The sequence below is a fragment of the Falco naumanni genome, chromosome 7, assembly GCF_017639655.2.
Source record: "Falco naumanni isolate bFalNau1 chromosome 7, bFalNau1.pat, whole genome shotgun sequence".
Taxonomy (NCBI): Eukaryota; Metazoa; Chordata; class Aves; order Falconiformes; family Falconidae; genus Falco; species Falco naumanni.
The window spans coordinates 48507339-48521926 of NC_054060.1; the positions used below are offsets into that span (position 1 = coordinate 48507339).

Consider the following 14588-nt stretch of genomic DNA (forward strand, 5'->3'; position numbering starts at 1 on the left):
TCACAGAATATAAGCGCTTTCTGTAAAACCGCATTTTTACTGATCTGAACAAGATACTAGTCTTCTGAGCGCTGAGAATGAAGTGTATGCGCGCACACACACACTCTACACATTTCACACTCATTATTTGCAGAATTGGGAAACCACAGCTCTAGCCAACACTGAGCAAGCCAACAGAATCATATTTTCTGCTGAGCCTGTTCCGCATTAATTGGAGTTGGTACAGAATTGCAGAATAGAATAAAACCACTGTGCCTACCTTGAGGGCTTTCGCAGCTTTCTTCATCACTATTGTCTTGACAGTTATTTTGACTGTCGCACACAAAGCTTTTATCAATGCAAAGACCATTTTTACAGTGGAATCTGGCAGTAGAGCAAAGCAAGGGATTCGCTGCTGCAAAAAAAAGCAAGTGAGATCTTTCATTAGAAATTCTCTTACCCAGGCAGTGAAATAGCCATTAAACAATCAACAGCAACAGGTCACAACTCACCAGTTGGTCAATTTGCTGAATACGTGGGAGTAACTTGGCAAACCAACCTTGTCTCTCTGAACAGAGCACACTGAAATTTCTAATTCATGCAAGATTCATTACAATTAGAAGAGATTTAGTCCACCCACAGTTATAAGCCTTCTGTTCACTTTCATGAGAGCCCCTATCACAATCACTGTTCAGCGTTCAGCATTTGCTCACACTGAAGACATATGGAGGGTAGCACTGCCTACCATAAACACTGCCTGTTGCTTCCCATGACAGCAAACTCAGTTTAGCTCGAGTTTCGTATTATAAGCCAACAACTCCGGCTGAGAACTGCCAGGCAGTGGTTTATTTACCTCTGCTTCTTCTTCCACCTTCCCTATCGTCCTCATTATTTTGAGTCAACACAATGGCAATGTTGATGTTTCTCAACATCTTAGTGTTTGAATTTCAACTCCTTTTTAAGGCTAACACACACATTGCAGTAGCACCCAGAAAATCCTTTCACCTAAGGCCCAGCAGAGCAACAGAACAGTATTTAAGCAGACTTATTTAGGTAGAGCAGTTTCTCATCCATGCCAAACCAAGCAGTAAACACACTCTAAGTTGTTATGCCTAATTTTGTTTAAAGCTTTGAGGAGCACAGTTTTCAACACTTCTCCTAGCAGATTACATCACAGCTTCAATGCATCTCACTGCCAAGGAGGTTTCCTTGATATTCATCTTAGAGTTTTCTCTTTTCTAATTTCATCTCTATTCAGCGCTATAGCCCAGCATACATAACTACATTATCCCTCCTTTAACAGTGTTTGCACCCTCCACATACAGCATATATAGCTTTATTTTCCAACATAGTCATCGCTTAGCTGAGATATGCATAATTTAGGAGTTTCTAATATTTCCTCATAAATCAATCTCTCTGTCCCATAATAATTTTTGGCACTCTTCTCTGAACTCCTGCCAGTTTTTGGTAACGAGGTAACAGAAACAGAATGCAACTTTCCAATTGAAAACCTAAAAAAAAAAAGCTGTTTAGATGTCTTGTCTGTTTCAAAAGAGCTTCTCTGCTACAATAAAAAAGGGGATTACAGATCCCAAATAACAACCGGCTTCCTATTTTTTATTCTTTAGAGAGCTGCCTTTAAAGAGTCTTAAAAAAAAACCAAAACCAACATAAAACTTTAAAGTCTGCCATGCATATAACCTGGAGTATATATAGCAAACATTCTAAACTCCTACAGCTCCCCAAAAGCACACTTATCATGAACATGCTAAATCTTTGGTCTGAAACTGCTGCGCACTTGTTGATTTTTCCAGGTCACTTTAGGGTCTACAGTGTTTTTCCTCTACATAAGCAAAACAGTGAGTAGACACTTGGATGAGCTAGAAAATATCAAATATATGCTGAAATGGTATAGAGAAACAGAGAGATCAGCAGCATGTTATCAGTTGTAAGGTCCTGTTGCAGTCACACACTACAAGCTCATGGGAAATTAGGTCATTCATCTCAGCTCCATGAGATGGTGCATTTTCAGTTGAGACCTGCCACTTGTCAGTCCACCATTTCAAGAATATTCTCACAGCACTTTTGTGAAAACTTCTTTCTAGTTCACTTGTTTAAGCATAACCCAGAGTCATTTCCATAGCCTCCCGTCTTCTTTCTGTAGCTTCACTTGCTCCACAGAGGTGCTATCTCCCTGCCACAGTCCTCCCAGGGCCCAAACCAGACTCTTCATGCTGGGGGGCACATAAACAAGAAAGGCAAGTCCTCCAAGAAGCAGACAGTGATGGATCACTGTGAAGATCACCCCTTTTGTTATCTTTGAAAATTGGTATCTGTTGTCCTCCTCCTGACCTTTAAATGTCATTAAAAGGAAAAGCTCAACATGCTGCAACAAGAGAAGGAGCAAGTATTTGCTGCAAGCTTCTACCTACAGACCTGTGCTTTTAATAGCTCCTGATAATAGCAACAGAGCTGCTGTATCAAACGTAACCTTTCCTTACTGCTATGATATATCCCTGCTAGACTTGGATACAAATGGATCTGTGCAGCCAGCTACATGCAGGGGGTATAGCCCAAGGCAAGTAGCACTTCAGATAATCTCTCTGCTGCAACTTTCCTGCAAGCTGCTGAACAGCTGGTCAAGCTAGTATATTGGCAGGCATGCCTGATGTGGAGAACCTCCTTCTCCTCCCAAGAACTTGTTTCACTGAATAACCCTTTATTTATTTATTTATTTTCTGTTTGAGAACATGTATGAACAGCGAAACCTAAACGTGCTGATGAACAAGTCATATTCTTCAGTGACAAGAAACAGGCAAATAAAAATTAAACAATTTAAGTAATACTTAATATTTACCCAATTTGAGTTACATCTGACTAGAGTACCGTTCAAAGCAAACATGCAAGTTAAATCTCATTTCAAAGTTACAAAGGCACTTGTAGTGTCATATACTATAATACTATAGCTATTCTATACAAAAAACTGAGCTGGACCTTTAAAAAAAAAAAAAGACAGGCAAGGTGAAAAGCACAGGGATCATCTGGGTCATAAATGACAGGGAGAGTATTCAACTCAAACTAAAGGCTAATGAATGCTTCCTTTCCAGGTAGTATTAATTAGCTGAAAGAAAAAAAAAAAAAAGCAGCCACACTGACAAGTAGGCTTGCACTTACTGCAGTTTTCCTCATCGCTGCCATCGGGGCAATCCTCGAAGCCATTGCACCGGAAGCGGCCAATGATGCAGTGGATCCCGCTAGCGCAGGGGAAGAACGTGGCACCGCACTTGGACTTGGCTTTCGCTGGGAGAAAAGGGAAAAATGAGGGAAACAATTTACAAATGTTAAATGAGACTTTGTAGCAGCTGTGCAGGTTAGGGTACTCTAGGCAGTGCTGGTGGCACCCATGTTAGGTGCCTTCCAAGTTCCCTATGGCCTGCCTTCAACTACTTTAAGGTTCTTTTTGTGAGATTTCACTTGCTTAGGCTGATTTTTTTCCAATTTTTACGATTTCCAGAATGACCGAAACATTCAAACTTAAAATAAGTCAAATGGCTCTCAAAAAATGTAAATTGCTCAACACTTTGGAATATAAGTTTGTAAATTTGGCAAGCAAGTAGTCCTGTCTCTCTGAAGGCCCACGTGAATTTGACCAACTTAGAAGCACTGAAGGAAAAATATTAAAATAAGAGGGTCCTACTAACTCCTCTTTGCATGGAAGTCTGTTGTAAATGTCACCATCCCAAGCACAAGTCCCAGAGACAGACATCTAAGCAAGTTCTTGGGCAGCAGACAACAACCCACAGAGGCTAAGAAAGGTGTAGCTGGACTAGTGGTAGCCCCCCCAGCCTGTAGCCATATGTCAAACTGAGTCCAAAACACTAAATTGCAGCAAAAGTCTAGATTTTGTACACTTGCTTGCTCAGAGAAGCCAAACGGTGAAGAGCCCAAGGCAGACAGTGATAATGAACATGGTAGCAAGTTCAGAGAATCTGGGACCTGGAGGCAAACTTGGGCAAAGACAGGTGTACAAATAGTAAGAAAACATCGGGAGAAGGAAAGGAGGAATACAGAGATACCAAGTGAGTTAGTGTCTTTCTAAGAATAAGAAACAAAAGAGACCTTAACTAAAGTATTTTTCAGGCTGCAAAAATCAAACTCGAAAAAGAAAAGACTATAATTAACACCACATTTATTTAGCACAATCTGTATACAATGGGGTGCAAAGGAACATGAGTATATGAACTGCATCTCTTGCTGTACTTCTCTCCATCATCCGTTATACAGTTCTTCAGGACAGAAACCACATCTGTTTGTTCATAGTACCAGCACAGCTATTCATGTAACACTAAATACTAACAATAGCATCAAAATGCATTTAACAAATGATTACAGAATCTCATTATGATCTCAAGTACTTCACATTTTTTTTATGGCACAGCAACTCTTCACAGCAAGAAGAAAACACTGCCCTCAGCTAGAGTGATGCAGTTGTTTCCACCACGATGCTCAAGGCAAACACTAGTTAAGTCTTGTGGTATCACCAGCCTAGAATAAAGCAACTCCTAAAGTAAAAAATAAAAAATAAAATTAACAAGACATGTGGTTAGATGTTTTTCTCCCTTTTGCTTTTTCAAATTAGCACATGACACAATGGACCACATCACAGGACGCTGAATTCTTCAGAAAGTCCACTCTAAAGCAAAGCCAGTAACTGCAGGAAGAGCATGCTGGTAACCACAGGAAGGTGTGTACTATGCAATGTGAACACACAGAAATACCATGCACAGACCACTGATGGGAGAACACCAGAAAAGAAGCCAGTTTCATAAATTGTGGGCCTTTTGAGTAAATGTTTCCTACTCCTACACCAAATCCACAAGACGCATTTACAACTCCCAGGTTTTGAGACATGACAGATCTGGAGATCACAGTGACAGGCAGTCTTTTTATGTAGCCATATGGCATATCAATACACCAACCTGCGCAGTTTTATAAGGCTAGGCCAAGGTTGAGAACAACCAGAGTACAGACAAAAAAAGTACATCCAACAGGGACAAACAGCTTCAGCATTAATTTGGAAGGAATTCTCTCTTCCAGGGTTAAAAACTAAGTGCAGCTGTAGCAAAGCCTTCTTCCATCACTCATCAGTGTGCATATAAACTGTTTTCAACTCACAGCTACAGTAACTCTCGCTTGATTTAGTGTCCTCCAAAAGCAAATCCCTGCAGTTCCTCTCTTAACATGTTTTTATTATACCAGTAATTTTCAGTTAGAATTACGAAGTGTAAAATAGGATGTATCACTGAATTTCACATACTCAGCTACCATTTTTTCTGAAGAGTATCCAAGGTCCACATGAGGAGAAAAAAGTAAAGCATTACTTCATAGAGAAACAGCTGTTACCCGCTGCCATGCTTAACACCACCAGTAGTGGAAAATCTTCAGCCTAGACATCTGAGTCCCTGCAATTCTTCACACACCTTCAATGAGCAACTCCTGTTAAAGCTCAGGCAGACTGATCTGAGCTAAATACTTCAGTAACCACAAGGTCTGAGGCAGTACCATACTCCCAGCCTTTAAACAAAAGCAGCAAAACAAACACCTTTGCAACAGATTTGCAGACCATCACTGAAGCAAACAGTCTGCGTTAGCATTTGACCAATATTCAGCACACTAACCAGGCAGCCAAGCTGCTGCTTGCAGTGTGTGGTAATAACACAGTATGTGAAAAGGTGTCCAATGCTTCATGTGTTTTGTTTTCCTTTTTCTAAGAGTTAACATTTTTTGAAACCATGCAGTGCATGTACATTTCCCAGACCAGATGACTGCTTCCAACAGTTTCCTTTTTTAGAGGTGTATTTTGAGCCAGAACAGTTCCAAGAAGAAGAAAGAATGAAGAAACAAGAAAAAGGGGCAGCAACCGTGGTTTTGCCTGTTAACACTGACTGGATCCCGTTTCTTCAAACAGGTTTACTTTAGTCATTTGGGGTCTGAATTCAGAGGCTATCAACTTTCTGGCAAATCACATTCAGAAGTGCCTTTTCACCTCATCCTGCCAAATTAAGGCGTTGACATTATTTACTTCTGAAATATCTAATATGGACCATCTCTCACTCTTACAGCCTTACCTTTCCAGAGAGACTTCAGACAGAATCATCAAACCCCAAGTCTCTGGCCCTCTGAAGAGCAGAAATCATGTGTCTGCACGTTCCTCACCAGAACTACAAGTGGTGGCAAATGCTGCAGGGGCTCCATTTCAGGTACAACAGACACATCACAGCAATCTCAGCTGTCCTGACCCCTAAGGCAAGAAGGCCCAAAGCACTTCTGCTTCATTACCCTTGAGCTACTGCAGTGAAGCCATAAGCAATATTTGATGTTTGACCACATCTGGAGGAAAAAGGTGCTGGAATGACCAGGAACAAAGCTGAGTTTCTGGAAAATGCACTCTTTCTTCTGTCCAGAGCATCCCGATATCCCATCAAAAAGAGGAAGAGACCATTCAGGACAATGGCTTAATGGAAGCATTACCTAGATAGCTAAATAATGTTTAGTTCAACATTTTCTCGCCAGACCTTTTCCTATCTTCTCCTCCTCTTGCAACAGCAGCCAGAGAACAAGCAAATTCTGTTTTAGAAAAACTGTTTAACAGAAGAGCACATACTAGTAACCACAGCCCAAAACCAAACAAGAAACTAAAACACCTTCAAATTTGTCTACTGATTTTTTATTATTATTATTTTTTTAAAACTCAAGGGAAGGAAATAACAAAAAACCCAAATGTAACTCTGTATATTTGCAACAGGCATGATACATACACAAATGAATCCAAAGTCAAACTTATTTCCATTAGACACCCCAAAAAAATAAAGAAGCATTTCAAACGCCATAGTGATTCACTAGTCTCATAACTAGCCATTTATTAGATACAAGTCTCGCCAACAAACAGAACTCAGTTATCCAAGTTCCAATTCCAGACACAAAATACATTTCTCATATGTTGTGCATAAATGCAGGAAAAATGAGAAACCAGTAATGGCTTAGTCTAAGCCATATCCCCCACTCTGGAGAACTCCACGGGGGAATTTCTGCTTTAGTTCTAATTTGACATCCTCCTTTCATCTGGCACAGTTTTCCCAAGGTTTTCAAGCAAGTGTTGTTTGGTCATTGCTCATAAAGTTCCTAAGGAAAGCAAAATCATTTATTCCTGAGCAGAAACATATTCTCCCATTCTGCAATGATCTCTGGAGATATCCTTAACATGAAGGGGCTATTAGTTTTCTTCACATCTTCAGCACCCTCAAGTAACAGATATGCATACCAGGACCACAACTGCCTGTAGCAGATTCAAGTCATTTGCTCCACTACTCACAGCACTCCTCTGCAATTCCTACTCCCATTAAAAGACTGTCAAAAACTGTTTTCTTCTCCTTTGCTCATCATTCTCTGTTGCTCTGTTCATGTTGCTCTCTGCTCATGTTTTCTACTGCACAGATCTCAAGTTTTCAGACAGAGCTCTAAATGAAAAGCTTTACGATTACTCCACAGCAGCTACCTGTTTGGCTCCTTCAGTGATTTCAGCCTTGATAAGCTTTCAAGAACAGCATTACCTTTGCGATCTATATCCTTCTGTTACACTTGGCTGAAATGGGCTCCGGGCAATCAAAAATTACTGGGATATCAGGAAATGACAGAACAGGAGTGAAAAAGGACATAGATGCATGTGGATTGTGTAACCTTATTTAGCCTTGGTGCTACAACCAGCTAAAGGAAAGGGAAGGGAGAAGCTGGCTGTTTTTAAAGGAACTGGCAAGTCCCGAGCCCAGGTCTCCAGAACTTAAACTGAGAGACCACATGCTGGAGGAGAAGAGGTAAGGACTGATGGACACAGTTGAAATACAGCAAGAAATCACACAGCAGCTTACGAAACTGTGTCTAAAAAAAAGACTACTCAAATAGCAGATCCAGTCTGATTTCAGAAATATAGCAAGTACAAAACTCACCTCAAATAAACTGACATTCAACCAATTGTTAACCTATGGCAGAAAAGGATTGATTCACTCCAATTCTTCATTTGTTACCTAGTAATGGGAGAAGCCATGCAGGACTGAAACATTAACATGAATCTGTATTTACATTACACAAAGGGGTATTGCCATGGTATTTAGAAAGAGCTGTCAGTGCACCACTGACATGCACTGGAGGAGCCTCCTCTGACTTCATTAGACATGGGAAGAGATTGCTCTCCCCTAAAATATTCTTCCTATCTCTTAAAATTCAAACATGAAGCAAGTGGTGAAGATGGTGGCAGAGAACTGCTGGCCACAGAACAAGCTTGCCACACGTTCCCCTCCCCCGGTTGGTTTGCTTAAGTTCAAGAAAACTGTTTTGGCAGTTGTATATGTGAGTCTGTGAAGTTGCTCCTTATGCTACACAGAAACCAAGCCTCCCACCCCCTTCTTTTAAAGCTTTAACAAAACAGTAACTTCCCATCAGGACCGGTTGTACGTTCCACTGAAGATGTGACAGTTTGCAGGCACGGCTCTACAGCATTAACAGAAAAACATTTTGCTATCTTTAGGGTACCAAGTGTGAAACAACACTATTTTTCAGAAAGTGTAATCCACTTTATTTCTCAGCAGAGATGAACAACGGGGGGTGGGGGGGGTGGGGGTGGTGCGGAGAATCAGATTTGGCATATACTGTGTAAAACCTTCTCCTGTATATAGATACCCCCTTGTATAAAGAGCAATTCTGACACTCCTGACTTGGCTACAAAGACTTAAAACCCAGCTAGAAAGTTGCAACAGATTATGATAGGCAGGTGAATTTTCACTCCATAGATAGGGTAAAGAGATCAAATGTCTTCTATAATTATCAGCAAGTGCAGTTATGGACTACAGATTTGAGGAATACAGCCAGAACAAGACGGCATAACCCAACTTCTTGGAAAAAAAAATTTCATCTGTAACTCTAAGTAGATACTAACCTACTGTTTCAGATATCACAGTAAAATTTTAAAGCAGTGCCCCACTATAATGACACAGTGCTTAAAGAGACACGTATAACAGGCTGTTTCTCTTACAGAAGCCAGCACACAGTCTTGCTAATGAAACTTTAGGTAAGAAACTTCAACTGAATCATTACTGTTGAGCCAGCAAGTTCACACCTGCAATCGTTTCTCAACTAGTTACAGTGAACCAGGCACTGCTTATTGCATGCAACATGCAAAGATAGCATACAACTGGCACCCCACGTGATGCAACCACCAGGACAAGCACATTTCTTTTATTTCTGCAAACATTTCTGTTTTGCAAAATAACTGAGAAATATTTCAGTCTGGAGTGAGTGAAATGGGATGTAGCAGATCCAACAGCAGACATTTTGTGACAACCTGCAGCTAGAAGTAAACTACAGTATTTCAGCATCAGCATCTTTGAACTATTGTTGCCTTAGAACCCTCCAGGTAACAATCAGGCAAAATAACTTTATTTTGTTTCACACCCACATGTCACAGTCCAACAACAGATGATTATCTATTCAGCTAATCAAAATTTGATTACTTGCATGTGACAAGAGCAACTCCCTAGACAGAAACTGTTGCATGCAGATGCTATATTATTGCAGACCCACAGGTATTTTCTTGACTTTGGTAATGAACCACCTTAAAATTCTCTGCTGCTCTTTGTTTATGTTGAGAAATGCCACAGCCACATCAGACAGCACCATAAATTCAGTCTCTCTTGATATGTGCATGATGACGCACAGCATTTTAGTAAAGAGACTACACGAAGGCATTAAAGGTAGCCATCTTTTCAACTTGTCCCTGCTCTTTGAAAAACAAGTTTTAACATCCATTTACAAAGAGAATAAAGTTTTATTTTACAACACTACATAATACAAGCAGGATGACACCAGGATACTGCCCCCTTTCACCCCAAGAAATGATACAAAGCCTAACTCAGTTAATACTAACAGTTATTTTGGGTTACTTAATTGCTGTTTGGACCCTACAGTATTTTCAGTTCAGTTCTCAGTGGGGAAATCCACCACTACCTGTGGTCATTCAGCTGCCTCTGCACAGAGGACAAATGCGTCTTTTATTGGCTCACAGACCTCTTCAACAAGGCTGTCTCGCAGAATTACACAGAGAAGTTTCACCTCCTTTGCTTGCTTTTTCCTATTCAGAAAAAAATGAGCACCGTAGTGCTCTTCCCAGCATAAAATCCACCCACAACTCTACTATGCCAGAAATCCTCCAATTCAAGACAAAATAACTATTTAATGAGTTTTGATCAAAAACACAATCAACTGCAGAGCAATCATTGCACCTACAAAAAGCTCTTGGGTCACTCTTACCTTTGCTCCCTGTTTAACCACTCAGGTGAAAGAGTTGCTAGTCATAAACTGCTAATGTAAACTCAGAGAAAGTGAACCTAAGAAGTATTTTATTTTAGAGGCAGCATTATTTTTGTTTTCTTAAAGTAGTGGAATTAGCCCCATAGGAAACATCAGAGGTTGCCTCCAACACAGTAAACTATCACCAACTTAAATGGGCAGTATTTACACTATAGTTCACAGTAAGAGAGAAGGGACAACACTAAAGTAAAAAAGCCAATGGAGTCTGCTGCCATGAAGAGTAAACTGCTTCCTTCGAAAAGAAGTGAAAGCCCTTCTACATTGGACTACTATGAGCCAGTGGCTTTTATTTCTTGCCAGATAGTAAGGCTTTAAAGTAATCTTTCATAGTCTAGGAGTCAATGTTTCAGTCCTTCGAGATCATCACAAAGCAGATGTCTGAAGACAGTACAGAGAAGCTTGTTTTTCAGACACTTAGTAAAGCAATTTCTCACTAGAAGAAGTATTTTAGAAGTTACTACTCATTAAACAACCTGAGCAGTAATATCATACAAAAGGACAAATACTCAATCAGCTGTTGCACCATCCAAATTAAGCACAACTTCAAAGTTGTTAAGCTACTCGGGAGGCACACAGGCAGGACAGAACACCACCCTTGAGGGACTTCAGTAGCAAGGACAACCCTCCTCAGAGGACAGTAGCCTGATGGGCTACGATCCCTCACGCCATCCTGGGCTAGCTACCTGATCTTTCTTTTTCAGTTGTGCCGCTGATTTCATCCAACTGTTAAACCTTTCTGATTTCAAGCTCTCCAACTGGGCTATTTACTGACCCCTATCTAGAGGAGACCATCAAGAGGTTTAAATATTCAGCACCACAAACCCTCTTGATCTTCCTGCATAAAAAGCTATCAAACACAAGTAGCTACTGCACTTGCCCTTACTCCCATGTAAATTTCTGTAATTGAGCTTCAAATGAAAAGTTCACCATTGTCACTTCATTATAAGTCTTATTATAACTACAAAGTATTTGGTGGCTTAATCATAAGTGAAAACAAGATTTAATTCCAGTTTGATATTCCGAATTTGAGAGTCATCCGAGTAAGTGACAAAAAGATCAGCAGCTGGCTTACAGTATCTTCCCAATTAATACAGATGCTAATTTCATGCATTGCTTAATACTCAGCTTTGCTGAATCAGAATTCTGATGTCTGTCACCTACCTGCAACAAATTTTCCAGGTCAACCAGAAGATAATGGGAAGCAGCAAGAAAAACAAAAGGAAACCTAAAGCACTCAGTGATCATAAGTTGCAAATAGAAGTCCAGAGGTATTCCAGGGGTATATGTATGACTACTACCATACATACAACTACTTTTACAGAGGAATTCCTAGCTTTCTGCTATGTATTCTAGTTACTTAGAAAAAGAAAAAAAGTGTTAATTTCATTAGCCTTTTACACAAATTATTACTGGATTATAAATAAGTACAGGACCACTAAACACAGGTTTTGTACAGTTTTATAAGATTGTTGTTTGCACAAAACCTGGCAGCCTGAATCCTAGCACATGACGATGCTTACTCCATTAATACAAATGCACAGAATCTACTTTGACTGCAGCTTTTCATTGCCACGATTCTTCTGGGGTGCAAGCTCTGCTAGAAAGCTTCTCTCTTCCTTAGTTTTGGTGCTGCTGTTAGATTTTCTCCTTGCACATATTGACCCCCACACACCCTAAGCAGTCAAATAATAAAAAAAAAATTACCTACTTACAGGTTGTCTTACAGACATGTGCTTTCTCCACAGACATTTAAAATGCACTAGATTAAGATGGATGTAGTGTAATGCAGCATATCACGAAGGTAAACTGTTTAGTCTTGTTTATCAGGAGAGTTAAATTCCCAAACCATACTCAAAAAAACCCACAAGCCCCACACTTCCTCCATATATTCCTCACATAGAATTTAGCAGGAATAGAGTTTTAAAGTACTCAAATTGCTGTAATTACACCAGTTATTTTAACTCACTACTTATATATTTATCTCTATGCCTTTATCTTGTTCCTTGTGTCTATATTGTCCTCCTTCAGGCTCATAGAGGATCACAGAGCACGTTAAACCAGTCAGTAATTGACAGCTAGCTCTGTTATTTGTGTGAACCTTTCAGCTGTTTTTGGACACATCCATTTGCAGCACAGGCTTGTCACCATATCCAAAACTGCATACAATGACTGAAGTTCACAGCCATGTAACCCTCTGGTGAGTACCATGAGCCATGTCACAACTACTTCACACTTCCCAAAGTAGCAGATATAGATTTGATGAACTAAAGAGTACAAGCTCAGCTCTAACACTTTTGAATGGTGTTAGAATAATAAGATAAAATCCTTAAACGTGACAACTTATTTTGATGTTGAGTTCCCTTTTTTGGTTGGTGGGGTTTTTTGGGGTTTTTTTTGGGGGGGTATGGGATGGTTTTTTGTTGGGGGGTTTCTTAAGTGGCAGGTTGCCAAATAACCTACCTACAAGTATTCATTAGTTGCTTATTTACTTTTTCCAAAATGTGGTGATACAACACACACTCAACAGCTATTTAGCTTACACTGCTATAAATTGTTAGCTAGCAAGAGAGAATTCAAACTTATCAGAAAGCAGCACTGGAAACTTCTGAAAGCTAAAAGTGTATCTGGCTAGCAGCAGCAGACTGCAGCAGATGAGATTAGTTCTCATCTATAAATGATGGGGCAGCCCAGAAAAAAAACTGTTGCAGGTATGCAATCCTGGATCTTAATCCCAGGAATCTGAATGCATCTCCTGAATATATCACCCTGCCCCTCATCTTCTATAGCATTAGATTTAGTTAACAGCAAGTTTTAACTGACATTTTAAGAATCATTTTTGAGGGCCACTGATATATTAAATAATTTGAAATCAGTAATCATTACAGATGTGTAGGACTAGCCCTACTCAGGCTCTTGGCCCACTGCTGTATTTCTAGGAGACCTCAGCTGGTTTAGACAATCCCTTCTGAATTGGGCAAAAATGTCTATTAATAAAGTGCCTCTCTCATTCTTCAGTGCACTGAGCTCTGCTTGTTGAACCTAAAGCCTACTATTTAAAAGTACAGCAGCCAGATTTTTTGTGCCATTTGTTCCCGTACTTGAAAACCGTTTGTTGACTGACTCTGCTGAGTGGCTAAACCCAAGCAAAATATCTTCACTTCTTTTTTTTTGCAGTAATCTCTTTACAAACAAACGGGTCAAGAGGTTATAATTATAGATCCTTTTCTTCTCTTATAAAGAATTACAATATTTTAAAAAGGTTAAAATCCAGACTCTCACATAAAATAACAATAATAATAAAAAAATAATCAAACCCACTCCAGTTAAAAGTTATGGCTTCAGTGTTCTATACCATAGATGCTGATCTAACCACCAAACCACCAGTACTTCCCAGGCTGCCTTTAACGCTGTGATCAGCAGGACAGACTCAGCCCTCTGCCAATTCCATTTCTGCTAGGCCCAGCTGTAGACAACAATCCAACCAACTCTACTTCACCCTGATTCAGCATCTAATCAAAAGAAAATTCATGCAGTTCCCCCCACCCCACAAGTTATACACAGCCACTTCCAGATTATGAAATATTTATATATGTATATGTATATTAAAAGGATGGACATTGATTTCCAAATCCACACCCCGTCGTGAGATCCTGCCAAGCACTGAATGCCTCTTGGGAGATGCAGAGTACACTCAGCCCCTGCGATGCAGTCCCCGAGGAGTATCATATTAAGCAGTCATTAAAGAGCCCACAGAGACTGCAGAACTCACTGTATCTACAAGACCTTTTCTCTCTGTCTTTTAAAGTGGCTACTAGATCTGGTTACTTATTCTTAGCAGTGGGGAAGTCATGAATTTGCCTACTCTTACAGCCAAGCGTAAGGGAAGGAGAGGACAAACATCTAAATTCAGACTGTCACCAGAATCATTTGGGTTGATAGTAACGACCATTTGTCAGTAAATTTTGTCTAACCCTCCATTTTAATTTTGGGACATAAATGGAAAAGCATGGGTACATAATGTACCTTAATATAATTCCAGCTCATGATCTTCCTATAGAGCAGACTCGAAGCACACTCCTGATCAAAGCAAATTCCATTTTAGATATATATATGCATTTAACAGCAACTAATTTAAAGGCCTTTCAAAATGTACCCCACATCAAAGAGGGTAAGACAAGACAGTCTGAAAG

General features: G+C 40.0%; 1 protein-coding gene across 2 annotated transcripts in view; it reads right to left on the reverse strand.

Moving 5' to 3' along the window:
* The window catches only part of LDLRAD3 (low density lipoprotein receptor class A domain containing 3), a 118497-nt gene that overhangs the window by 54914 nt on the left and 48995 nt on the right, over positions 1–14588 (reverse strand). For both annotated transcript variants that reach the window (XM_040601902.1, XM_040601901.1), the window contains exons 3-4: positions 3154–3279; positions 260–394 (exon numbers count right to left, since the gene is read on the reverse strand). In XM_040601902.1, the coding sequence (XP_040457836.1) occupies positions 260–394; positions 3154–3279 (261 nt within the window). The remainder of the gene's footprint in view (positions 1–259; positions 395–3153; positions 3280–14588) is intronic.